We start from the raw sequence: 26443 nt of genomic DNA on the forward strand, positions 1-26443 counted from the left end.
TTCCTTCTTTCCTCTCTTCTTTCCTTCCTTCTTCCCTCCTTCCTTCTTTCCCTCCCTCCCTCTTCTTTTATTTTCTTTTTTCCTTCTTTTCTCTTCTTTTTTCTTTTCTTTTATCTCATGTTGTTGCCCAGGCATAAGTGTAGGGGTGCAATCTTGGCTCACTGCAATCTTTGCCTTCTGGGCCCAAGTGATCCTCCCGCCTCAGTCTCTCAAATAGCTAGGACTACAGGCACACTCCACCAAGCCTGGATAATTTTTGTCTTTTTTTATTAGAGACAGAGTTTTGCCATGTTGCCTAAGCTGGTCTCAAACTCCTGGGCTGAAGCGATCTGCCTACATTGGCCTCCCAAAGTGCTGGGATTACAGGCATGAGCCACTGCATCTGATCAGAGGCATAATTTTCTTTCTGTCTATAACATAATGTCATTTTCTATAACATAATTTTCTATCTGCCTATGACAGAGGCTGTAGAACTCTCCATATTGGAAATTTCTTGATGGTGGTCATTTGTCAGTTTTTAGAAATAAGAAATTCGGCCACATAAATCTGTGAGTTTGCTTTTTTCTTCCCTTCCCTCAGCGCCGTTATCTTTCTTCATAATGATGTCATCTCACTAATTTGTTTCTAATTTTCAAGGTGGCACTGATACCAGGGGATGATATGTCAACATGAAAAATTCTAATAACTCTTCAGGGTTTTTACCTACGACATTAATTTTGGTTGGCATCCCAGGGTTGGAGGCAGAGCACCTCTGGGTATCCATCCCCTTCTGCCTGATATACATCATCATTTTCCTTGGGAATGGAATCATTCTTCATGTCATCAGAACAGATGTTGCCCTACATCAACCCATGTACCTCTTTCTTGCCATGTTGGCACTGGCCGAGGTTGGTGTCTCTGCATCCACCCTGCCTACAGTGTTAGGCATATTCCTTTTTGGAAATACTGAAATTAGTTTTGAAGCTTGTCTTCTCCAGATGTTCTCCATCCATTCTTTATCTATTATGGAGTCAGCTGTGCTGCTGGCCATGTCTTTGGACCGCTTTGTAGCCATCTACAGCCCACTGCGTTATACAGCTATCCTGACACTGCCCAGGGTTTTTGGCACAGGAGCTATTATCGTACTGAAAAGCATTATGCTCATGACTCCATTGCCCATTCTCTTACAGCGTCTGTCCTTCTGTGGCCACAATGCCCTCTCACATTCCTATTGTCTGCACCCAAATCTTATCTATCTATCTTGTGGGAACATTTCTGTTAATAACATCTATGGGATTTTCATTGTTACCTCTACTTTTGGGCTGGATTTGTTGCTGATTGTGATCTCCTATGGGCTCATACTCCACACTGTACTGGGTATTGCCACTGGAGAAGGGCGGAAGAAGGCATTCAACACATGTGGCTCACATATCTGTGCTGTGCTTGCTTACTATGTGCCTATGATTAGCTTGTCTATAGTGCACTGTCTTAGACATCGTGTGTCGCCTCTGCTGCAAGCCATGATGGCCAGTGCCTACCTCTTCTTCCCACCTGTCATCAATCCTATTGTCTATAGCATTAAGACCAAGGAGATCCGTGGTGCCATTTTCCGAATGCTATCAGAAAAAAGACCCAGAGTGTAGCCAAAAACCATAGTAGGAAGAAATGTTTTTGTTTGTTTGCTTGCTTTCTATAATAACAGGTGGCCCTAGATTGCATGTTATGTAATTGATATCACCTTAAAACATGGCGTCTAACAGGAGGTTCTCTACAGTCTGACCATGAACTGAGGTGAGGGTGCAGGTAGAGGTGAATTATGTGTGACAGAACAGTACATGAAAGTGAGGCTATTTTAAAACATGTGGTATGAGGTTTTCTTCATTACCTTGTATACTTGGAGCAGGAATGCAGAAAAGATTGTAACACAGCACTCCTCATAAGGAAAAGGCACCTGGGAGTTGGAAGGTATAATGGGAACTCTATTGAGCCCTCTGTGCTCGGGAGAGAGGAAGTAAAGTGTATTATATTGTCTTCAGTTATTGCTCTCTGAATTCAATAGGAGAGAAACATACCAGCTAGTTCAAAGGAGGCTTCCACTACAGGCTATGATGTGGCATTCACCCAACCTTACCAAGGCCCCAAGTTGGAAGTCTCAAAGATTAAAAATCTTGTTTATTATGCAAACTTCTGAGACTCTCTCATCCAGGTTGCAGAAACTTTTAGAGGCAAACATCCTCTTTGTAGATATTCATATTTTCTACCTCGTTGGATGCTCTTTTGCAGGCATTTAAAATGATACAGTTTATACTTACATTTTCAGGGAAAGAAATTAAGATTTTTAACATAAAATATATACTAAGAATTTTATTATTTTCATCACTTCCTATAGCAACCCTAAGAAATAGGATTAATGTAATTATTACTTTTCAGAGGAAAAACTGATGTTTACATACAGTAAACATCGTGCTTAAATCTCTGCATCTAAGACCTAGCATTGGAATGTACCTGGGTAAGACTTCAGAGTCTGAGCTCTTAACTCCTAAATTGTGTCAACGAAGCAAGAAATAAAGCTCTTTGATCTCATTAGTAGTCAGCCAAGTAGAATTTATTGAGGTTACTCAATGGGTTAGGTATACTTCTAGGCCCTAGAGATAAAGCAGTGACAAAAGATACAAGGTTTCTTCCACTAAAAGAACTTAGAAAGAACTTTTTTTTTTCTACATTCTCCATCTCTGCTGTACATTTCACTTCCTGGAATGATGTTTAGAAACAACTTTTAAATTGACCTTATAATGATCCTTTTACAAATAAGCACACACTGATAAAGCTTATGAATATAAATTTTAAACATTTTAAATAGTTTGCTTGCATTTTGCATTGTAAAGATGTCAATAATTGACAAAGAGTGCTTTTACAAGAAGTCTTAATTTCTTGCACAGTTAATAGTGTGAGACTGCCTCCAAGTTTCCATATACTCTGTTTCTAGAGATTCTGACCTGGGGATCTGCAGTTGTCTATAGCCATACCCTAAATTAATAGCCTGCTGATAGATGACACAACTCTGTAGAGGACAATGCCACAAAATTATCAATGGAAACTAAGCAAGTAAATCCACAAGAAGAATCATTTCATCAGTGGCCAGATAAATAAGAGAGTGATTATTTCCTGGGATGAGAAGAGAAGAAGGAACATCTGAGTAACATTAGAGTATCTGTAAAAAGACATCCCACAACCAGGTAGGTACAGGAAAATATGTTAGGACCAGATAGTTAAATGATTTAACATAAAATGAGAATCTTAGGAAGTCACTTCCATTTTCCCTCTGAGATTGCATAGTGAATTATGAGCCTTCTTAAATATTATTACCATATTATATTTACTAAATGTAAGGCCATTGGAAATACTGAAGCTCTGTAAAGATAACTTGTCCTTAGATATTTCTCAGATTATAGCCAATTTACTGAATATCTTCGGCTTCATTCTAGAATGGATTTCTTTACATGTAATGCTCCTTCTAGTTCTATTTTTTCCAATCTTTACCCTGAAGTCCGGTCTCAGAGACAACATCAGGTTCAGGAAGAATCCTAGAAAATCACACAGTGAATCTTAGAATCTCTTGGTGTCTACGAAATTGTGTAATAAGCAGAATCTCATGACTCTCTGGGATTTTCTACCTTTATATTCTACTATTTTAACTTAAAATTTATACTTTTGGAACTATCTTTTATGTTCTCAACAAGACAAAGTTACAAGTCATTATATTCAGCTAAGCATGGAGTTAAATTAAAAATTAGGACACTAAATAAACACTTTCACATTTATCAAGGGAATACGAGTTTGCTTCAAGCCAATTCTCCTGCCAAGAACAATTAGAAAAGATATAGAAATAGTTTTAAATGACTTCAGAGAGCCCTCAAGGCAATGAGGATGTAAAGATCAAGATTCCAAACAGAAGTGAAGCCTAGAGAAGTATGCCTGATATTTATGGAGATTTTTTCCCTTCAGAAATATATCAATTTAAAAGTAATAGATGAGTAAATAAGAAGAGTTTACAGCAAACTCAGAGAGTTGGAGTACAAGAAGACAATTGTCAGAGCTACAAAAATAAGCAGTCAAATGCATAATGACAATGAAAAATTTTATTACAGCTTTTCTAGGAAATAACACAACTAGGCCAAAACCACAAAATTAATTATTTAAAATATTTGAAAAACATCATTAAAAATATTGATCTTATTAATAATTAAAAAACAAGAAAATAACAATTATGTACTACCCATTTTTTAACTGCATGTGGAACACCTACCAAAACTGACATTACTGTGGGGCATATTTCTTGATCTGTATTGAGGGAACAGGATGTATTCATTTTGCAATAATTTTTGAGCTATACACTTATAAGATGGACACTTTTATCTCTTAATATTATATGCACATAAAAAGCATATAATAATAATCACCTGCCTTTGTGGTGATGAGGAGTGAATCTCTGCACATTGACTTTCAAGAAATCTCCTGTTTTGAGTTCCACACAATATCATCCCCTATTCCTGAGTTTCAGCTGCCTTAAATACATGAAACTTTCTGACTTAGCAGAATTGCATGGTTTCTTGTTCACTTCTTCCTCTGTAATCAGTTGGGTTCTATATCTCTTTGCTTTGTAAAATCAGTTGTCATGCACATCCATGTGCTTCCCATTTTCATTTTTTGAAAATTTCTCACTTGCTTTTGCTTTCTCACACATTATACTATTCACCATGAGTTAATAGTTGTATTAATATTAATACTTAAATACATGTGTTCAGTTTACCTGCTTTACATATTTTGATTTACATAGTTTTTCTCCCTTTCTGTCTCCCATCAGATTTTTTTTATTATTCCCCCTGTTTATTCTAGAGTTATAAACTGTACTTCTATTCTCATGGGTAAAATTTTAATATCTGTACTTTATAAATTTCAATGATATTCAAAATATCCTTCATTCTCTTCAAATAAGCAAATAATTTAATATATTTTTAATTACCATATATTTCCTCCTCTGCCATTTTTCCTATCAATAATGATTAATTTTGTATCCACATTTTAATAAAATATTGACAAAGATTAAACATTCACATGATTGAAATTTCAAAAGATTTGAGAGAATATATATTGAAAATATTCACCTTGTCTACATTTCAATAATTCTGGCTTCTCTCCCCAAAAACATATTTTCACAGGCTTATGATACTATCTTTTCAATTTTTCACTGATCTTCCCTGAAACTACATCTTACATCACTCTTTTTCTCTCTGAACTACAGCAATAACAAATATCTTTCATTTTCTGCAGTTCCAAATTAGCTTTCACTGTTTATAACAAGCTGCTTCATCCATCTGTAATGATTATTACCCTTCCTTGTTCACTCCAGTCCCTTCCTCCTCATCCTTTAATTTTATCCCAATAATTGCTTCCTAAGTGATACCTTATTTTATGCCATGTATTAGGAAAAACCTCCTAGCTTAACACTGTCAAAATTCTTTCCTTCCTTCCCTTCCTCTCTTGTTCCCTCCCTCCCTTCCTCCCTTCTTTCCTTCCTTTCTTCCATTTCTTTCTTTGCTCTTTTCCTGCAATGGCCTTGGATATGTACTAATAAATTTGGAAAAAATGTAGCAGTCAGAGCAACTGTTCTAATTCCTTATATTCTCCATCTATTTGTTAAAACAAGAAAAGTCATTCATAACATCCAGTTGCTGATCTGGTGCTATTTGCTAGAGACTGGTCTGGCACTCACAGCTGAAGTTTGGTGCTCTTTTGTTAAATACAAACCATTCAGAATGTCGTTTACAAGACCAGCCTGTGATCACAATGTATCCAGAAAAAAAAAAAAACCATTTTATAATCCAAACATAAACATTGTCCAAGCCTCAAACTACCGAGCAATCCCCCTCAGTTAATTAGAGTGACTCTAGGTTTATTATCAACTCAGCCTTAATCTCACTTTCTATAGATAAGATTTGTGAATTTATCAAAGGAAAATTAAATGCTACTTCCTGGAAGCATTTAATTCATAGAAAAGCATCAAATCCTTAAGCCTTCTTCAAAATCACCTAAAACAAGCCCATAACCTATAATAATATTTTTGTAACACCCTCCTAATTCCAAATGTTGTGCATTCTTTATCACTACAAGTAATAAACCCAACTTGTTCATCTATAGGTATGTTGTTGGTGGTATTAGCCTTTTTCAAAAAGGATGCCCTGACTTCTAAGCAGGATGTAAGTCTATGTAAGACCAATACTCCTGCTGAAAATAACTAGAAAAGTCATATTTTAAAAACACTGTGTGTGTCTGTGTGTGTTCAAAGGCATTAGGAAGCTATGAAGCAAGGGCAACAAGAGGTTGCCCTCTCAGACTCTGGAGAGTGGAGAATCTTGGAGAGGTAAACTGACATCTAGAGCCATTTTCTTTCCCTGGAGGCATATGTCAATTCCCTGCAAGAGGAAAAAGATGAGGATATGGGCTTTGCCCAGACAGAGGGAAAAAGACATACCAGCAGAACAGAAAAGAACTTTGAATTAACTAAAGTAAATCCAATTAGCATTTTTCAAAAAGTAAAGGAAAATGGGGAAAAGCTGATGAAATAATGGAAAAATTCACCAAAGAATTGGGATATATTAATAAATAATTCAATGTAAATTCTAGAACTAAAAAAATCTATCAAAATAAATGCATTTAAAAGAATATTAAAGGTAACAGAAAGCTATTCCAAGAAAAGAAAAACAAGTCAATAGAAATAGCTAAATGAAAGCACAAAAAATGAAAATATAAAGATATGTGAAATACATGTAGGACATTTAAAAGATGTAACATTCATAGAAACTTAAACGGTAGAGGAAAAGGAGGTACAGAAGCAATATTTCAAGAGACAATGGTTGAGAATTCCCCTAAACTGGTAAAACACATCAACCTATGTATTCAAGAAGGTCCACATAGTTTATGAAAGCCCTGAATAAGCATATCATATTTAAATTAACAGAAACCAGTAACAAAGAGAAATACACTGAAGTCAATCAGAGAAAAATGTCTCCTTATCTTTTTTTTTAAATTTATTATTATTATTACACTTTAAGTTCTAGGGTACATGTGCATAACGTGCAGGTTTGTTACATATGTATACTTGTGCCTGATGTAAATGTCTCCTTTAAATGGTCAAAAATAGTACAAACAACTGGATTCTCAGTAGAAATGAAAGAAGCTGAAAGATAATAGATTTATATATGTAAAATAACCACCAACATCCCATCTATACACAGTGAAAATATTCTTTTAAAATGAAAAAGTAGTTTTCAGATAAGCAAATACCGAGAGTATTTGTTAGCAGCAAACCTGCATTATATCAAATGTGTTCTTTAGTCGAAAGAAAAATGATCCCAGAGACAAGCACAGAAATATGGAGCGAAATTAAAAGCATTGGAAAAGGTAAATATATAGAAAAAAGCAAACATTGACTAAAAAAACAATAATACTCATGTTGTATTGGGGTTTAAACATTCTTTGAACTATATTTGTGGCAGGAATAATGCAAAAAGAAGGAGATACAATTTGAGTTTTTAAAGTTCTGAACTTCTGTCTAGCATTATTGGGAAAATGGAAAAATAGTAATTTATAGTAGACAATAAGATGTCAAGATGCAGTTTGTTATCTACAAGATAATCACTAAAAGAATAGTAAAATACAGTCATGTTCCACATAATGACTTTTCTATCAACAATGGATTGCATGTAGGACAGTGGTTCCATAGATTATAATGAAGCTGAAAAATCCGATCACTTGTTACTTACTATACTTTACCTTTTATTGTTATTTGAGAGAGTACTTCTTCTACTTAGAAAAAAAAAAGGTTAACTGTAAAAAAGACTCAGGTCCTTCAGGAGATATTCAAGAATAAGGCGTCATTATCCTAGGAGATGATAGCTTCATGTATGTTATTGTCCAAAAGATCCTCCAGTGGAACAATGTGTGGAAGTTGAAGACAATGTACTGATGATCTTGATCCTGTGTAGGTCTAGGCTAATGTGTGTGTTTGTGTCTCTATTTTTAACAAAAATGTTTAAAAAGTAAAAATAAATACATTTTAAAAATGAAAAAAATGTGTAAAATAAGGATATAAAGAAAAAATATTTCTGTACCACTGTACAATGCATTCATGGGTTTAGCTGTATTATTACAAAACAGTGAAAAAGTCAAAGTATATAAAGTAGAAAAGATACAGTAAGCTAAGGTTAATTTATTATTGAAGAAAGAATACTATTTTTTATAAATTTAGCATAGCCTAAATGTCCAGTGTTCATAAAGTGCATAGTAGCAAACAGTAATGTCCTAAGACTTTTCATCCACTCACCACTCACTCACTGATTCACTCAGAGCAACGTTCAGTCCTGCAAACTCCATTAATGGTAAATGCCCTATTCAGGTGTATCACTGTTTATCTTTCATATCATTTTTTACTATACCTTTTCTATGTTTAGATATGTTTAGATACACAAATACCTCTGTGTTACAATTGCTTACAGTATTCAGTAGAGCACCATGTACATGTTTGTAGCCAAGGAAAAATAGGCTACATGATATAGCCTAAGTGTGTAACAGGCTGTACCATCTAGGTTTTTGTGAGTACAGTATGATGTTTGCACAACTACAGTATTGACTAACAACACATACCTCAGGATATATCCCTGTTGCTAAGTGACACATGCTTGTATTTCTAATAATACATTAATGAATGGAAAATGAAATAAGTCCCCATTCATGGGCATTTGGGATGATTAAAAAGAATATAATTGTGGTAGACCAAATAATGTCTCCACCCCTATAAGAAAAGTCCACATCCTAATCCCTGGAACTTCTGAATGTGTCGGTTTACGTGGAAAAGGGCAGTTAAGGCTGCAGATGGAATTAAGGTTGCTGATCAGCAAACCTTAAAATAAGGTGAAAGTCCTGCATAATCAAGTGAGCCCAACATAATCACGTGTGTCCTTTGAAGGGAAATGTCCTAAGAGGCAGAAGTGTACCAGAGAAGAGGCAGTGTCAAAAGGACTCAGCCTGATGTTGCTGGCTTTGTAGAGAAAGAAATTGACTAAAACTCCAAGAATGTGGTTGGCCTCTAGAAGCTGAAAAAGGCAAGAAAATGGGTTTCCCCTAAAGCCTTGAGTAAGCAAGGCAGTCCAGCCAATTTCTTGATTTTAGCCCAGTGAGATCTATTTCAGATTTCTGAACTACAGACTCTACTCTAAAATTTTTTTAAAAAATGTTGTTTTAAGCTATTACGTTTGTGGTAATTTGCTCTGGTCACCACAGAAAACTAACATAACGTCACCAACCTTTCTCTCCTTGTCCTCAAATTCAAGCTTCTCTGCTCAAGGGACATTATAACCTATGGATCTTTACAGATACGGTCGTTTTTCTGATATGCAAATCATTTGCCAGAATGTGACTGTATCTTCTTCGGTAAATCCTAGATGCCTGGTCTTTTTCAGGGCTCCAGAAAGCATTAACAGTGAAAGCATTAAAAAGCATTGAACCAATTCAAATGTCCATCAGTGATAGACTGGATTAAGAAAATGTGGCACATATACACCATGGAATACTATGCCGCCATAAAAAGGATGAGTTCATGTCCTTTTCAGGGACATGGATGAAGCTGGAAACCATCATTCTCAGCAAAATATCGCAAGGACAGAAAACCAAAGACCACATGTTCTCACTCATAATTGGGAGTTGAACAATGAGAACACACAGACACAGGGAGGGAAACATCACACACCTGGGCCTGTTGGGAGGTGGGGGGTTAGGGGAGGGATAGCATTAGGAGAAATACCTAATGTAGGTGACGGGTTGATAGGTGCAGCAAACCACCATGGCACGTGCATACGTATGTAACAAAGGTGCACGTTCTGCACATGTACCCCAGAACTTAAAGACCACAGTATCCTTTGATGAGTGTTTCTTAATATCGGTAATAGGGTACTTTCTGATTATTTCTTGAGGCATGTGCTCATTTTTTGAGTCATGTGCAGGTATATAAATTCTATATCCTAATAAGACATCTGAAGCCTTACTTTTGATACATCTTCACTCTCCTTCAAATTGTCTAAAATATTCCCCTCTTTATTTTTGAAATGATGTAAGATTTCTTATCTTCTCTTTGTTTGCCATAATGAGACTTTTGGGGGCACACTTGTGTATCACAGACATCCCAAGATCATGATGATAAGCTAATGCTTTACTCATAGTGCCCAATTTATATCTATATCCAGGAATGAAAATGTCTTCAACATCTCAGGTAATAAGGAGTTATCAGGCATGCCTAGAGAAAAGAAGTGCTTTTAAGAACATAGTGGTAATGTACTTTGGCTTTGGAATTCAACAGAACTACAGTTGGTCCTCCATATTTGTGTATTCCACATCCATGGATTCAACCAATCTTGGGTCAAAAATATTGGAAAAAAACTTCCATCTACACTGAACATGCACAGACTTTTTCCCCTGTCATTATTCTCTAAACAATATAGAATATCAATTATTTACATAGCATTTACATTGTATTAGGCATGATAAGTAATTTAGAAATTATTTAAAGCCTGAAACCAGTAAGTGGCTGATCTGGGACTAGAATCTAGTTCTTCCAATTACAAGTCCCATGGTCTTCCCTATAAGGTCCAGCAGCCAACCTTCTGAAGCGAAAGACATCTAAATGAGAAAAATGGGAAGATGCTGGAGAAGTTGGTCATCTTTATTTTTCCAGGCAGAGAAAAAGACTGAATAGCAGATAGATTTTTTTTCTAGCCTCCTACGCAAACTGAAGGTCAGGTGGTAAGGAACAAGGGTTAAGTCACCTTTAACAATAGCCCCATCTCAAAAGTCTATATATTCAGTGATCAACTTAATAGGCTCTCTAGAATCTGAAACAAGAGTCCAATCCTGTACCCACTGAGAGAATGTCCATCTTTATACAATTGTCACCCATGCTCAGCTTCAACATTCCCAGTGATGGGGAGTTTATTGCATCCCTAAATCACTGTCCTGGTCAGATCTCACGGATATGAAGTGCTTTCTTATATTGGTCTTAAACATGCTTTTTCCACATTACAGATAATGTTGCAGACTCAGGGCCATAATAATCTTAATCAAGTATTAACTGAATATTGCTCATGGAATATGCTATTTTCTTGCAGAACATTTATGTTAATTTGTAAACATATATGTACTTGTGTAATTATTTGCCTAAAGTCTGTATCCCTACTAGATCATAAATTCTAAAAAGAATGGATAATATTGAATGTTTTTGTGTGTTTATTTGTCTGTTATCACTAGATATCCCATACTAGCACAGGGTCAAATACATAACAGATGCCTAATAAATATTTAACTGGATGAATAAGTAACTGAATGGATAAATAGTATCTGAGGTTTCCATGGTGATATCCTGTAATCTTTCCTTCTTCTCTTAACCTGTCTTAAATCCCTTTAGCTATTTCTCCAAGTGTCTGAATTTTAATTTGCACACCACAAAAGTCCTCCTGTCAGAGTGGCCAATCAATAGTCCAGTGTAATATGAATCAGCAGTGTGATACAGAGCTTACAACAAATCTGTAGTTTTTTCTAATACTATTTAGTAGAAACAATAACTTTCTCATCTATAACTTTGTAGTATTTTGTACAGACTTTTTCTATTTTATTAAAATTACATTTATACCTGCTTCCTGTCAGATTTTGAGCTCTTTTAGGATCAGACTTGTGCCTGGTTCATCCTCGCCTTCTCAACACATGACATGATTCTGACACAAAGATATGCTAAAAAAAGATTAATGAATAAAAGATGAATATACTACTTAGGCTGTAACTGGAGTACCTTCAGTTCTTGGTTCTACATTCTAAATAGGAGTTAAACTGACTGCATTACACGCAAAAAGTAACGGGAATTAAGTCACATTAAGAACATTGAAGGAATGAGTGATGCTTCATTTTGACCAGAGGAGACTGCAGTAGAGACGGGTTGGGATCAGTGTGACAGGTACTGAGCTGTAGGTGGAGATCACAGGGTGACAGTCTGGGGTTCATGTAAGAAACATTTTTCTAAAATCACAATGAAATAATAAGCTTCTGGGCAGTGAAGGTGTTCAAGCAAAGACTGGATAACTCTTTATGAAAGTTGTGGAAAGAGAATGTCAGCATCTGCTGAATCAGGATTAATGGGCGCTCAACTCTCTTTCTGCCTGCAGGCCTGAGATTCCAGACTGGCAAGGTCTCTCCTATTCAGTGACAGAACCCCGTGTCTGTGGATCTCTGTGGGACAGAACAGAGGCAAGCTCTCAATCCCTGCTGTGTGATCACCCATGTGTCTTTCACTGCTAAAGCAGTCTCTGGCAGGCTTATCTGAAAGTGGCCGGCAGACCACGAGGGTATTTGAATGAATATTGTTCTTTCTACAGAAAACCTGTATAAAAGTGAGATTTGAGGATTTTTAAATTGCGGACAACTATGCAAACATACACAGGCATTGATAGAGATTCACTCAAAGATACAGAGGCATGATAAGAGAATCTGAGAGAAGCATACAGAAGCGCAAGCAGAATTGTAGCTAGAAACACACTTATTGTATACACACCTCAAAGACACAGACTGATCAAATTCACCTGAGAGAGCTTTGTGATGTGAGAGTTGGACTAAGAGGCAGAGGACCAGAGCTCACAATGGCTCCAGAATGGGCCTCAGGTAGGCACCAGCCAAGAGAGGAGGTTGCCTTTATGCCTCTGCATAAGAGTTCCCAGATGCCAGAGCTCCTGGGGTCCTGCTTTGCCTGAGTGTGATGCTGTGCTGGTGATGGGGAAATGAGGGGGGTTAGATCTTGGTAATAAAAAGCTAAGAAAAAGCAAATAAACAAACAAAGAAGAAACCACTTCACCTGGAGATACTGCCCTCTCCCCACTGAGAAATGAAATTTCAGCTCTTTCCTTATAATGAAGAAGTTGGAGACAAATTCTCCAAACTTCATAGCAACACCCTCACAGTTATCCAGCCTCAAAACTGCAACTCTGTGCCCAGAACACAGAGTCTAGATCCCTGAATTCTGAGCTTAAAACTCAGATCTCAGGCAAAACCTAAAGCTTAGATTCCAGTGGGAAAATTCCAGAGCTCAGACCTCAGAGGCCGGAGCTTGAAGGCCAGAGACAACACCAGGATTTAGGCCATAGAGGATATGACCTGACTGCCTCAATCCACTTAGTCCTATACTTCCCTCCTAAATTCCCACTCCCATGGTCTGCCAAGTTACAAGTTCAGGGCCTCCTCCAAAAGAAACATTCCAGGATACTGAAGGACCACGGGTTCAAAATCATACAGACCTAATTTTAAGTCCTGACTTTGCCACCTGATTTTAGAAGATTAACATTCCTTTAACTTTGAACCTGATTTATAAAAAAAAGGATAGTACCTATATACAAGCAATTGAAATCCAAATGAGAAGAAGAAAGTAATAAGTTTTTTTCTTTTTATTAAATTTATCACACATGTTAGTTATCATAAGTGTCCTTGCAGGTTTCAATTTCAGGTCTCCCAAACAGATTCTTTTTCCCAACATCTGAACTTCCCGTTAAATAATCCATTTTACCTCCTGCTCATCTCAGTTTTAGAGTGAGGGTGTATTGAGAGAAAGAACAGCAGGAGGGCTCTCTCCCTTTTCCATCAAGTGGTAGGGTGGTTCAGGGAGGGAAATAGAAGATGTAATATTCTCTTCCCCATGTAGAGCACTGAAATACCAAAGGAGCAGAGGAACAGTGGCAGAAGAACACCTTCTACTTTTCATTATTGTTATAGGATTGGTTGGATCAAAAATAATGAGTTGGGAACCAGGAGATGAAATTCAGGAGTAATCATGAATCATGACCTTGTAAGTTAGGTAACAGAATCATGGACAAAGACGGAAACAGATGATGCCTCATGCTGGGCATAAATTTCTGCCTTCCAAGTAAGACACTAATCTCTTTAAGGAAGCAACTGGGTTCTAATCGTTTTTGTACCACCGGGACCCTGCTCACTATCTAGGCCATAGTAGAAACTCTGTGGTTTGATGATCAAATGAGTTCCCATAACATAGCAAGGCATAATAGGAGACAACATTAATTGTTCCTGGTAGACCAGGAAGAGGAAATACATCTTAGGCTTTGGAAAGTCTTTGGTAGATAGCATAGATGGAACATCTACTACTATAAATTTACAGATTCAATAACCTATACTCAGATTTCACCCCAGCCTCCCAATCCCAATGGCTGCCCCTGAACTTGACATAGTCAAAAACTTCTCTATCTCTGAAATCCTAAATTTCCTGTTTTCATATCCTTGCTATAGGCTTCTACCTTCCAACCTTCTCATGCCCATGCACTTGCTCTTGAGTCCCCATGATCCCCTAATTTCCCTCTGGTCTATGAACTCTTCTTCCTCACTTTTCCCCTGAACTACTCACCCACACCAAGACTGATATTTTCATCTCCTCTTTACCTCTCTTTCACATTCACATAGTAAACTCCAACCTTTAATAAATTCTACAATCAAACCAGGTATGCAGCTGGATAAAAGCAAAGAAGAAAGTATTTTATGGGAATAAAAAAGAGAGAATTATTACTTAACCATTACCAAAATTTTAAACTTATGCGCACCTTTATTGATTCTTAATCTCTATTTTCTGAGAAAGAGATTTCTCTCCTTCTCAAAGGACAAGCTCTCCACCTTCAGGATTTCATTTCTTGTCACTTTCTTCAGAGCCTTTTTCACTAATCCAGTGCATATTCATTCTCTCCCTTTCTGCCTCTTTCCTTCAGACAATAAGTGTGTGCAAGACTGTTCCATCATAAATATGCAATAACATTCTTCTCTACCCACCACTCTATGACCCTTTCCCAATTATTAACCAAATTTCTTGAAAAATTGTCTCTCCAGGTACCTGGAAATAGGAGTTTGTATTGTTTAATTATTATTTTTTAGTGATTTGCCTGCTTCTCCAGCTTGTTTCTGAGATATTCAATGTCAGGATTCCATCTTACGTTACCTTCTATCACTGCTCATTTCATTGTATTGTGGCTTCCACACTCCCCTCCTCTGAGTTGAAACAAATTTCTCTATGGTCACCAAGTGACCTCTTTGTCTCTGAATCTAATGCAAACATTCTCTCTCCCAATTCATTTGATCTTCCTGCTACAGTTAACACTGGTTTTAACTCACCTTTTTAGAACCACCTTCTTCATTCAAGAGTACTATTTGTCCACAATTGTATTTCTTCCTTGGCTTCTCCTTCTCTACCTTCTTTACTGAATTCTCTTTCTGTCTTTATTTTAAGCAGCCTCAACCTAACTTCAGGCAAAATAAACAATAGTCAGAATGATGCAAACTGAGAAGTCACACCATAAGAGACTTCAACGTAACCTTTATTTAAAATAGCTCTTCTACTATATTTTCATGGTATTTGATATCTCAAAATTAAACCTTCATTCTGGAATTTCAGCATAATGTCTCTTTTATTATCTTTCTCATTTTAGAGTTCCCATTTTATTCCTACCACTCCTCATAAACAGAGTGAAATTAGATGGTGACAAGGTGCTGAATAATATCCAGATATCAGTCATAATCCCAAATATATATAGGTAGTGAGAAGAGATTCCTCTATTCTTTTGGTTTCTTTCTCCTTCCAATGAAAAGGCAAAGCATCCATTTAATGCGTAGTATTTTCTCCTCATGGGTTACTCTCCTTGCTAAACCTCTCTTCCCCCAAACCCACATTTAAAGTCCATGTCTCTAAGAGGTCTTTTTAGATCTATAGCCTGTTCAGATCTGCTTTTTTTTCTTTGATTATCTTTGCTGCAAGATTTTCTCTGAGTCATGAAGAAATAAAAAGACTCTTCTAAGAATTCATCCACAAGATAGGTTTACCCCGCTGTCTGTAACCACTGGCATGCAAATTGAGGTAGTCTAGAAGGTAATATTTTATATATTCTCCAGATTTTCATCAGTCTACAAAGCAACTTTGAAAACTTTTCCTCCATGGAGAAAATTCCCCCCACCACCCTCAAAACATTTTTTCTTTGCTTTGTCCACAGGAGTGTCCATCAAAACTTCCTAAATATGACCTATCTTGGAAGGAAGGTCAAGAAGGTGGAGAGACACAAGCAATGCATAGAATATCATGAGCACACACACACACATACACACAGTTACTCAAAGGTACCAGAAAATATACATTTTTACCCTCTTATACTTACACACCCAGGTATTTATAGGCACTATCTCACACACTCACATACACACAAACTATCAAACACTCCCTTACTCACACAAAATAGTATCATGCAACAACTTAGGAAGACTCATTGGTATTACGCAATATATTTCAAATATTCCCTTATGTTTAAGCCCTCCTGAATAAATGTTTACACACACACACACACACACAGTGTCACAAATGCATCAGCATTAACAAAACCACAATAATATCTCCACCAATTATTTTCCCACATACATACATATACACTGACATACACAATACTGAAAATCCAGCTAAGATTGACAACTACATTGTTAAATGACTTCAGTTCATTTGGTTCTGTAACTTTTCTCCAGCTGTACACACAAAAGTCAGGTATCAAAAACAAAAATTCAGATTGTAGGCTTTTAAATAAGAAGTATAAAATATCCTTGAGACAAAAATGTACAAATGATGCAGCAGTGCCTTAACTCAATGATATGTGGTTTGGTAGTATGGTTTTGATTTAGATGGAAACCTGGCATCAGGGGTCTGTGATCCTGGATTTTGGAAGGGGTCAGATTTGGCTCACATTTAGAAGGGGAGAAATAAGGGTTAAAAGCTGCCTGGAATTTTGACAAAAGTGTTAAAATTTAGAACAAAATCTAGATACAGAGGTCAGGTGGGCAGTGTGATGTAGGCAGCACTCACTGGATGGAAGATGCTTTCCTTGTAGCTGGATATACTATGCTGTGGGTCCAGCTAGCAATGGCATCAGCTCATTCTCCTAAGACTTGTAGATTTATGAGCCCTCCAGAACCCCAAGGCTTGCTTATGTGTGGTAGGGGGAGGGACCATGGAAATAATTGGGAGGGCAGTACAGTGAAGAGTGAGTTGGGCCATAAGAGAATTGCTCCCAGGAGAATTTCTTTCTTGGCCCAATTATCCCTGATGTAATCATCCATATCTATTAGTGTGTTAATCCTTCTTTTATCAGGGAATGTAAACACACTGCATACATGTATGCACAGAAACATAAATAGCCATAGCTCTCCTAAGACCTTCACAGATACCCCCTGAGACCTATTTAACTATTTATTTACTAACATTCACATTGCCTCATTCAAATTTACACACATACAAACAGATAAACACAAATATGCTCAGGCAATTGCCCAGTGCTCCAGTCACTAATTGTCACTAATTGTATGTTTTAACACATCAAATATACATTATAATCTATGTATTCTTACATTGATTATATACACCAATTTAAATTATAGACAAAACTTAGAAAAAGACTATGAAATAGAAACTTACACTTGAAGAAATGATTCAAATACATTCCGCTGCTTACATAGCTAAAAATACATATTTCAGATACATATTCACATTCTCATTAACAAATCAATAAACTATTCAACAAATTCAGATCTCCACATTTATTCAGACTCGCATGTGGAATTTAAGTGTGTTATGTATTTTTGTACAAATGCATGCTAGCATCCATATAACAAATTTCTTATGCAAGCACTCCTTTTACTCCATCACTATATGGAACCTAAAAGTTATAATCAGTTTATTTCTGCCAACCAAACAGATAAAAACACATTTTTGAGCAACATTTTAGTCTAGATATTATTATCAGTATTGACGGTATACAGACCAATAAAGACATAGCACTTACCCTTGTAAAGAAAATAAATATTTAAAAACTAATCCACCTACCAGGCTAAATATATCTCCAAGCCTACCTAGAAATAGGTTATAAACATATTTCAAAACAAAGCCAATGCATTTATTAAAACTTATCTAGAGTGCATGTAAGATTTGTGCAGGGTGTATTTGAAAGAAATCAAAGAACTATACAATATAATTAACTACAAATAATATTATAACTGCTGAACTATTTATGAAGAAGTGTACTGGTGTTACAACTTACTTTGAAAGGCATCCAAAAGGTGAGCTGTATTGATAAATTAGTAGAAAGATGGATACATCGGAACATAAATAAGAAATCAAGCATAATAAAATATTCATGGTAGAATTTATGTCATGAGTATACTGGTATTTACTGTGAAATTCTTTCAAGTTTTCTGTGTTTGAAATTTTTCATAATAAAATGTTGGGAAATGTTTAATGAAAAAAGGATGAAGCAAGACATAGGCTATTATGCCAAAAGTACAAACCATGTTCAAAACACCAGTGAAAACGCAAACTAATACAAGTGATCTCAATGTCCTTTAAACTAACCCTAAGCATCTTTCATATCAACTCGGTATTTAGCATGTTATGGGATAAATTTTATGTATTTGACATAATTGATATTTTCATATGACTAAAGAAAAAAATCAAATTTTTCAGTTGAAGCTATTTTGCCAAAGATTAATTACTTATGTTCAACAAATAAACATTCCCTGCCATGCCTATATCCCATTCTAGGGACATCTGTTTCTTCCCCCACAGGTCTGTCTCTCCAGTGGATGCCACAGAAACATGCAGAGCCAACTATAATAGAGTGTGGTCACTGCCTTCATGGCAGAACTGAACAGCGTTATGAAGAAAAGAGGCATTGATTCTACTTCAGTGGGTAAGGTTTTAGAGATATAGGGATATAGTGTTTGATAGTGTACCTGCCAGAAGTAGTTCCCAGAGAAATCTGGTCATCTGGCTTTAAGGGAGAAGATCATTATATGCAACAGAATCTCTATTCCCTAGAACTCTAAAATGTCAATTACTTTCATCTTTCATGGACTACAATGAGTTGATGCTTTGCATGGTGCTGACCACGAAAATGAAAGCCCCTAGGAGATCATGTATCTTATAATGATAATAATACAATAAGAATGAGGCAAATAAAATGTGCTTCTGTTCTGTATTAAGGCTAAGCCCGTTTACCCTCAAGTCCACTCCTGACTCTTGTGTGACTCTTTGTATCACACCTATCCAACCATTAATTGAAGAATATGATGGATAGAGCTGGTTGGGAAGCAATGACAGATGCAAGGTATCCCTCACTCCACTCCCCTGCCTCAGGCAGTGTCTCTAGTGTGAGATGCATCTCTTCTATGGTTCCAGCTTCCACTGGTTGGGCTCACTTTGGCTGTAGTTCTGGTAACCTCACCTTTGGCTTTCCAGTCTACAGGTGGTAGTAGCTTCCTGCTGTTACAGATCTCTATACTATGTTACTGTCTGCTGGTCAGTTCCTCAGCTCTTTTGACATCTGCATAAATAATTTCCAGGAGTAAACGTATTCAGTTTTATTGTACTTGTTATTATGTTATCACCGCTCAGTCTCAATCCCATATCTTCTATACCATTTTTTGGAATATTGGGATTGAGCCTCTGCAAACTGCATTCCTCCTTTGCCAACCAGCTCCCAAGATCTACAAATACGGTGCATTAGGAAGCTGGAGCGGGAAGAAGGAACTTGTACCCTACTTCCTTTCTCTTGCTCTTTCCCTAGTGGCACTTCTTTACCCAAGTACTAGTGGTCAATTCCAGTGGCCTTAGTTGGTTGTATTTTGAAGCTTTCCAACACTTCTAGACCAGCCTTACAATGCCCTCTTAAAGACCTAAGAATTAGCCAGATAAGTCTCCCCTCAACCCCAATCTCAGAGGAGTAAGTCCTAGTCACAGGGAATCTCTCTTCTGAATTCTTGAGACCGCAGCATCACCTAAACAGTTACCACTCCTCAAAGTCTGAGTTTCAGCTTTGCAGCACTCCTGTTTCAAATTTGTAAGATTTAATCATGCCAAATTCCTACCTTTTTTCCTCCAGTCCTAGGCTTAGAAGCTATGTCCTGAAGTTGCTGCCTATAATGATACCTTCATATTCCCTTTTTGTCTTGTGCATTCGCCAATATTTGTTTAACAATTCATTAATTTTTCTCAATTAAAAGAACTGGTGTGTTTCTTATATTCTGACTAGACCATAACTGAACCCTAATTTTTGTTCCTAGGTTAGATTGTGACTGACCCGTGTGAAGCCAACAGAGTCACTTAATATGATCCACACCTAGTAGATATTAATCTAAATGAATAAACTAACATTGATAAATGTACCTTTCTGCTCTGATAGCAACATTGACGGAAAGACTATTGTTGCAGTGAAGTAGGGCATTTGTTGTAAAAGCCTGATCATTTCTTGAATGGGGTACAAGTTAGAGATAGCTGGCATGATGTTGTCTTATGTCCTATCCAAAAGACTGCAAGGTTCCACAAGAGGTTGTAGAAGGAGTTACAAGCAACCACACAGAATATTTTAGCTTAAACCAAGTGGAGAACAAGTGAAAAATAAGAAGCTTCTAAGAATAACCTATGAAAGTAAATATAAGAAAGAGTCAGCTTTATACATGTAAGAGACCCAGTTAACATGATAACAACTAACTGCAGCACTAATTAATTGTCAACTTTCCATTCCCCCATCTCTCTCTTTCTGGGAGGAGAAGCCAGAAATCAGAGTTAGCACATGAAGGATGAAAGAAGAAGAAAGGATACAGCTCTGAATGCTGGAAAGTTTGACTATTATTCCAGACTAAACATTCTAGTTATTCACCAGAAAGTATTTTATTATCTGAATGTGACCAGAAAATTTAAAGAACAGAGTTTTTGTACAGGAATATAAAAGGAGAACCAGCCCCACTCAATATATTTAAAGAGACAAGAAGAGAAAAACTAGTCAGTTTCTGATTGCACCTCAATTGATGGGCTTGGTCATCATATCACATAAACCTAGAATCTCTTAGGAGGTAATGAGCTCCTCTCTTATAGCGATTGCCTGTCTATCACTAGAAGATGTTTTGAGTAGGGTAGAGAATTGGTCTGACAGATTGCTAAGTTCTAGAGAATTGGTCTGACAGATTGCTAAGTTCTTTTTCAGCTAAAAGAGCACATGCTTTATTCTCAGCAGTTATTACGGACCTCAGGAGACTAAAACCTCCCTGAAGAATTTTCAGACACAAAGTCAGCATCACTGCCCTCTATTCCAGGGCCTATCATGAGACATAAAAGTGGCAGGCATGAATTCACTTCAGCAGAGAGAGGGAAGAACTTGTTCTGTGGGTGGCTCATCAGTCTCTCTTCTGGTGAGTTCTGAAACCCTGTAGGAATAAGCCAGCTGATTCTCCTGAAGCCTGCTCCATGAAAGCATTAGACTGGGCAAGGGGTATGGTGAGGGGAAGTGGAAGAGATTGGTGGAGGGTATCTGATAGAAGCATCTTAGTAGAATGAGCAAAGGAGCAGGAAAGATCTCTGGACTCGGGGTTCTTGTTCTGGCACTGCCATGTACTGATTTTATAACCCCAAGCAATTCATTGTACTTCTCTAGAGTTCTTACTTGCCATAGTCAATTTCTCTGTGACTCCAAGTTTCAAAGGGCAAAGTTTCTGTGGCTCATTAACACTGCTGCAAATTCAGAGAGGGAAGCAGGCCTCAGGATACAGGAACAGTTCAGGAATCTAGAAGGGAAGTGGTCACAACCTAACCCATGACAAACAGCTGAAGCACATGTGGTTTAATTTTACTCTTCCCTTATGAATTCAGTGATAACAAAATATGTAAAAGTCTCCAGGATATTAAAAGGAGAAATCAGCTAAACTTTAGATGAACAATGAACAGCTAACAATTTTCATTCTTTATTATCCATGATATAGATTGAAAACTATGGTCTTTAGACAGCCTTTCTGTACATTCCTCTAGTATCTCTCTACCTTCTTTTTGCCCCCATAACAGCACCATAGCAAACTCTCACAGGCAGTCTTTTCTTGATTAAAAAGTAAAATAAAGTAAAAGAACATCACAGCCATAAAGGGTCTCAGAGAATGTCCTTAAAAATAAGACATACACCAGGCACGGTGACTCATGCCTATAATCCCAGCACTTTTGGGAGACTGAGGTGGGCAGATCACCTGAGGTCAGTAGTTTGAGACCAGTCTGGCCAACATGGTGAAACCTTGTCTCTACTAAAAATACAAAAATTAGCCAGGCATGGTGGCAGGCGCCTGTGATCCCAGCTACTCAGGAGGCTGGGGCACGAGAATCGCCTGAACCTGGAAGGCAGAGGTTGCAGTGAGCCAAGATTGTACCACTGCACTCCACCCTAGACGATGGAGCAAGACTCAGTCTCAAGTAAATAAATAAAATAAATAAATAAATAAATAAATAAATAAATAAATAAATAAATAAAATACATAGGTCTAGAAAAAGAAATGGAATTTTCTACACTCATATAGCCAGTACCTTCCAGAGCCAGGGTCAGGACTCCTGACACCCTCAGGGTCCTTTCTTCTAAACTGCCTGATTCTTATATGACTTCAGAAATGTCAAGCTTCTCGGTTCCAGGAATAGGAGAATTTGTGTTCGGCCTTGGAGACAGGTACTTTAGTATAATTTTTTCCTATGTATCTGCCTTTAGCCACTCACTTTCTTTGTTTAAGGGTACCTGTGAAATCTTTGTTCAGAAATGCATTCCTCTATTTTCCTTTTAAACTTCCTCTTCAATGCCTTAATGATGCTTCAAAGACCTTGGTAAGAGAGAAGAGAGTCACTGTTCAACTCCCACTTGTGAGTGAGAGCCTGCGGTGTCTGGTTTTCTGTTCCTGTGTTAATTTGTTGAGGATGATGGCTTCCAGCCTCATCCATGTCCCTGCAAAGGACGTGACCTGCATGCTCTGCACATGTATCCCAGAAATTAAAGTGAAAAAAAGAAAAAGAAAAGAAAAAGAGAGAGAGAGAGAAGAGAGTCTTAAAAGTCTTTAAATTGAGGTTTTATCACCTGATCTCCACAAACTGTGAGGAAAGTTCATCTCACTGGGTTTCAGTGTCCATATCTGTTAAGTATTAAATGAGAAAATAAATGTAAAGTTCTTTGCAGAGTACTTGGCACATCATGTGTGTTCAATAAGTATTCATTTTCTTTCTCAGTATTACTTTATTCCTACCTGTCCAGACAACCCACAAAGTTAGCAATCCCCAAGGTATGGGAATTGATGTAATTCTGGAACAGTCAGGCAGTCTTTCTTCTACAAATACTAAAACATAAGTACCCAGACCCAGAATGGCTTTGACTTTGCCCTGAACAAAATCCTGCTTTCAGCCTGTTTTCTTCTCCCTTCTCTTTCTGTTACTTTTACATTGGCTTGGTTCTCTTCTATGTATTGTGATGTCTTTCTACAAGACTTTATGTGAAGAATGAGAGTGTAGTCAAACAGGAGAAATAAGAGACAAACATCAGTCCTGGATCCCAAGGAATCAGAGTTCTTGAGGAGACACAGGCATGTGCAGACTGCGTTCTAAGACCAGAAGGGACAAACTCAGTATAAACATGGAGTGGCCGCCACTGCCTTGCTGGAAACCATAGTACCTGTGAGTTATGTATTGCTGGGGAAATTTTTTAAATGCTTCCTGGGGTGACAATGCGGCATTGCACCCCATTCCACAACCTCTATTACTTTTAGATACCTCATGCACCCTATTAGCTTGAAAAGTCTGCTTAGTGAAAAGCCTAGCCTTCTGTATCCTCATCTGCCATGAGTGGATGTTAGGACCACATTGTTAAATGGCTTAACATAAAATGAGAATCTTAGGAAGTCACTTCCATTTTCCCTCTGAGATTGCATGGTGAATTCTCAGTCTTCTTAAATATTATTACTATATTACTATATTATATTTAGTAAATATAAGGCCATTGGAAATACTGAAGCTTTGACACACACAAGTGTGTCAAAAACAGAATAAGCAATACAATCACTGTGACAGAGAAATGGCTGTAGGAAATAATATGTGAGTGCAAGCATAAGAAAAATGGTGAATAAATACAAGACATTAAGGGTTTAAAAAGTGCCTGTGTGGATTAGTGGATTGATATCAGTGGGCAGTCCCCAAGCATGTAGATAGAAGGATTGTGTGAGTATACAAATCTATGTGTCTATGAGTGTGTATGTATGCATAAAGGCTGCATATATGTCAGTGCAGACTGAGAGTATGAGGACAAGATGTGCATGTTAAATGGTATAAAGATCAAGAGGGACTGTGTGAATATATTTGCATAACAAGGGTGACTTTATGAGATATGGAGAGAGTATGTGAATGAGCATCTTGTTAGAGTATGAATGAACTTTTTTACTAGCTGTTGTGAAGGTACATTAATGTGTCCTTGTGACTAACGGGTATTTTGAGAGTACATCTAACCATGTGAGGGCATGTAAGTTTGTATTTGGAACAATGCTCTCACACACAGAATGCTAGTGTACCTATAGAATATTTAGGGACAAATGCATAATTTTTCCAGAAACAGATACAGCCTTGTGCCTTTGCACAAATACATGTTGTTTCTGTTGTTGCTTTTTTGCAGTAACTCTGCCAATGAAAAGCTGATGCCCAGAGGCAGTCAATGACCTCCACACCCTACTGTCCTTTTCCCTCTCCATCCAAGCACATGACATCATACAAACCTGCTCTGTGAATTTCTCTCATTAATTAGGGACACATGTGAATTAAGCAACGTTTTTAAGAAAATATTTAAATATTTCCAAGTGCTATTGATAACACAAACTCGTGCTTTCTTCTCTGGTGGTGTGAATTGTAGTTAGCATATTTCTATTGAATGATGTCTCCGAAATACATAAAAGTTGTAGAAATGTAGTTTAAACATTTTCCTTTTAACTAATTTCTATTATTGAAGTATTTGTCAATGTCTCCCTTCTTCATAAAACAGAGGGAAATATTAGCTCAGCCTGCAGCCTGATCATCATAAAATATGAAGAAAAGTTTGCCTGCATCATCTCAAAAGCAGTGATTTCATGAATGCATCAGTTTCCATTTATGTCGACATCATCGCTTTGTCTCTTATTTCCTGATTTCTTATCCTCCAGCAAGTGCAACTGTTAGAATTCTCCAAGTCAGAAGATCTGACCCTGAAAAGTACCCTAAGTTTGTTCTGTTATGGGGTCGTTCAATGTCACTCACCCTGCATTCTTCCTCCTGACTGGTATCCCTGGTCTGGAGAGCTCTCACTCCTGGCTGGTGGGGCCCCTCTGTGTGATGTACGCTGTGGCCCTTGGGGGAAATACAGTGATCCTGCAGGCTGTGCGAGTGCAGCCCAGCCTCCATGAGCCCATGTACTACTTCCTATCCATGTTGTCCTTCAGTGATGTGGCTATATCTATGGCCACACTGCCCACTGTACTACGAACCTTCTGCCTCAATGCCCGCAACATCGCTTTTGATGCCTGTCTAATTCAGATGTTTCTTATTCACTTCTTCTCCATGATGGAATCAGGTATTCTGCTGGCCATGAGTTTTGACCGCTATGTGGCCATTTGTGACCCCTTGCACTATGCCACTGTGCTCACCACTGAAGTCATTGCTGCAATGGGTTTAGGTGCAGCTGCTCGAAGCTTCATCACCCTCTTCCCTCTTCCCTTTCTTATTAAGAGGCTGCCTATCTGCAGATCCAATGTTCTTTCTCACTCCTACTGCCTGCACCCAGACGTGATGAGGCTTGCCTGTGCTGATATCACTATCAACAGCATCTATGGACTCTTTGTTCTTGTATCCACCTTTGGCATGGACCTGTTTTTTATCTTCCTCTCCTATGTGCTCATTCTGCATTCTGTCATGGCCATTGCTTCCCGTGAGGAATCTCTCAAAGCTCTCAACACATGTGTGTCACATATCCTGGCTGTACTTGCGTTTTATGTGCCAATGACTGGGGTCTCCACAGTGCACCGCTTTGGGAAGCATGTCCCACACTACATACATGTCCTCATGTCAAATGTGTACCTATTTGTGCCTCCCATGCTCAACCCTCTCATTTATAGTGCCAAGACAAAGGAAATCCGCCAAGCCATTGTCCACATGTTTCGCCACATCAAAATATGACTTTCACACTTGGCTTTAGAATCTGTTGTTTATTTTGGCCATAGGTTCTCATCAGTAGCATCATCATCATCATCATCAAAGTATAAGATAGATTATGTGCTGTGGGGAAAGTAGGCCAGGAAATGGTGATGCAAAACTTATAACACAAAACAAGGAGTTCCAAATGAATAGTACATTCACTAAATACCAACAGCATTCTTAGAAAGATAAATATTGGGGGCAATTGAGTAATTAGACAAGTTTTACAGAGGAAGATTTAAGCTAGGAATTATTTTCTATAATAATGAATATTACTAATACAACAATTAA

The 26443-nt window shown here is 37.5% G+C and overlaps 2 protein-coding genes across 2 annotated transcripts; both read left to right on the forward strand.

Moving 5' to 3' along the window:
- Positions 1–668: 668 nt before the first annotated feature.
- LOC105535925 (olfactory receptor 51J1-like) lies at positions 669–1622 on the forward strand. Its single transcript, XM_011975175.1, has one exon. The coding sequence runs from the start codon at positions 669–671 to the stop codon at positions 1620–1622; it is 954 nt and encodes a 317-aa protein (XP_011830565.1).
- A 23498-nt stretch (positions 1623–25120) lies between these two features.
- On the forward strand, positions 25121–26182 carry LOC105535926 (olfactory receptor 51I2). The gene has a single exon (XM_011975177.1). The coding sequence runs from the start codon at positions 25196–25198 to the stop codon at positions 26132–26134; it is 939 nt and encodes a 312-aa protein (XP_011830567.1). The 5' UTR covers positions 25121–25195; the 3' UTR covers positions 26135–26182.
- The last annotated feature ends 261 nt before the right edge of the window (positions 26183–26443 follow it).

The sequence above is a fragment of the Mandrillus leucophaeus genome, unplaced genomic scaffold (genome assembly GCF_000951045.1).
Source record: "Mandrillus leucophaeus isolate KB7577 unplaced genomic scaffold, Mleu.le_1.0 Scaffold1518, whole genome shotgun sequence".
NCBI classification, from domain to species: Eukaryota; Metazoa; Chordata; class Mammalia; order Primates; family Cercopithecidae; genus Mandrillus; species Mandrillus leucophaeus.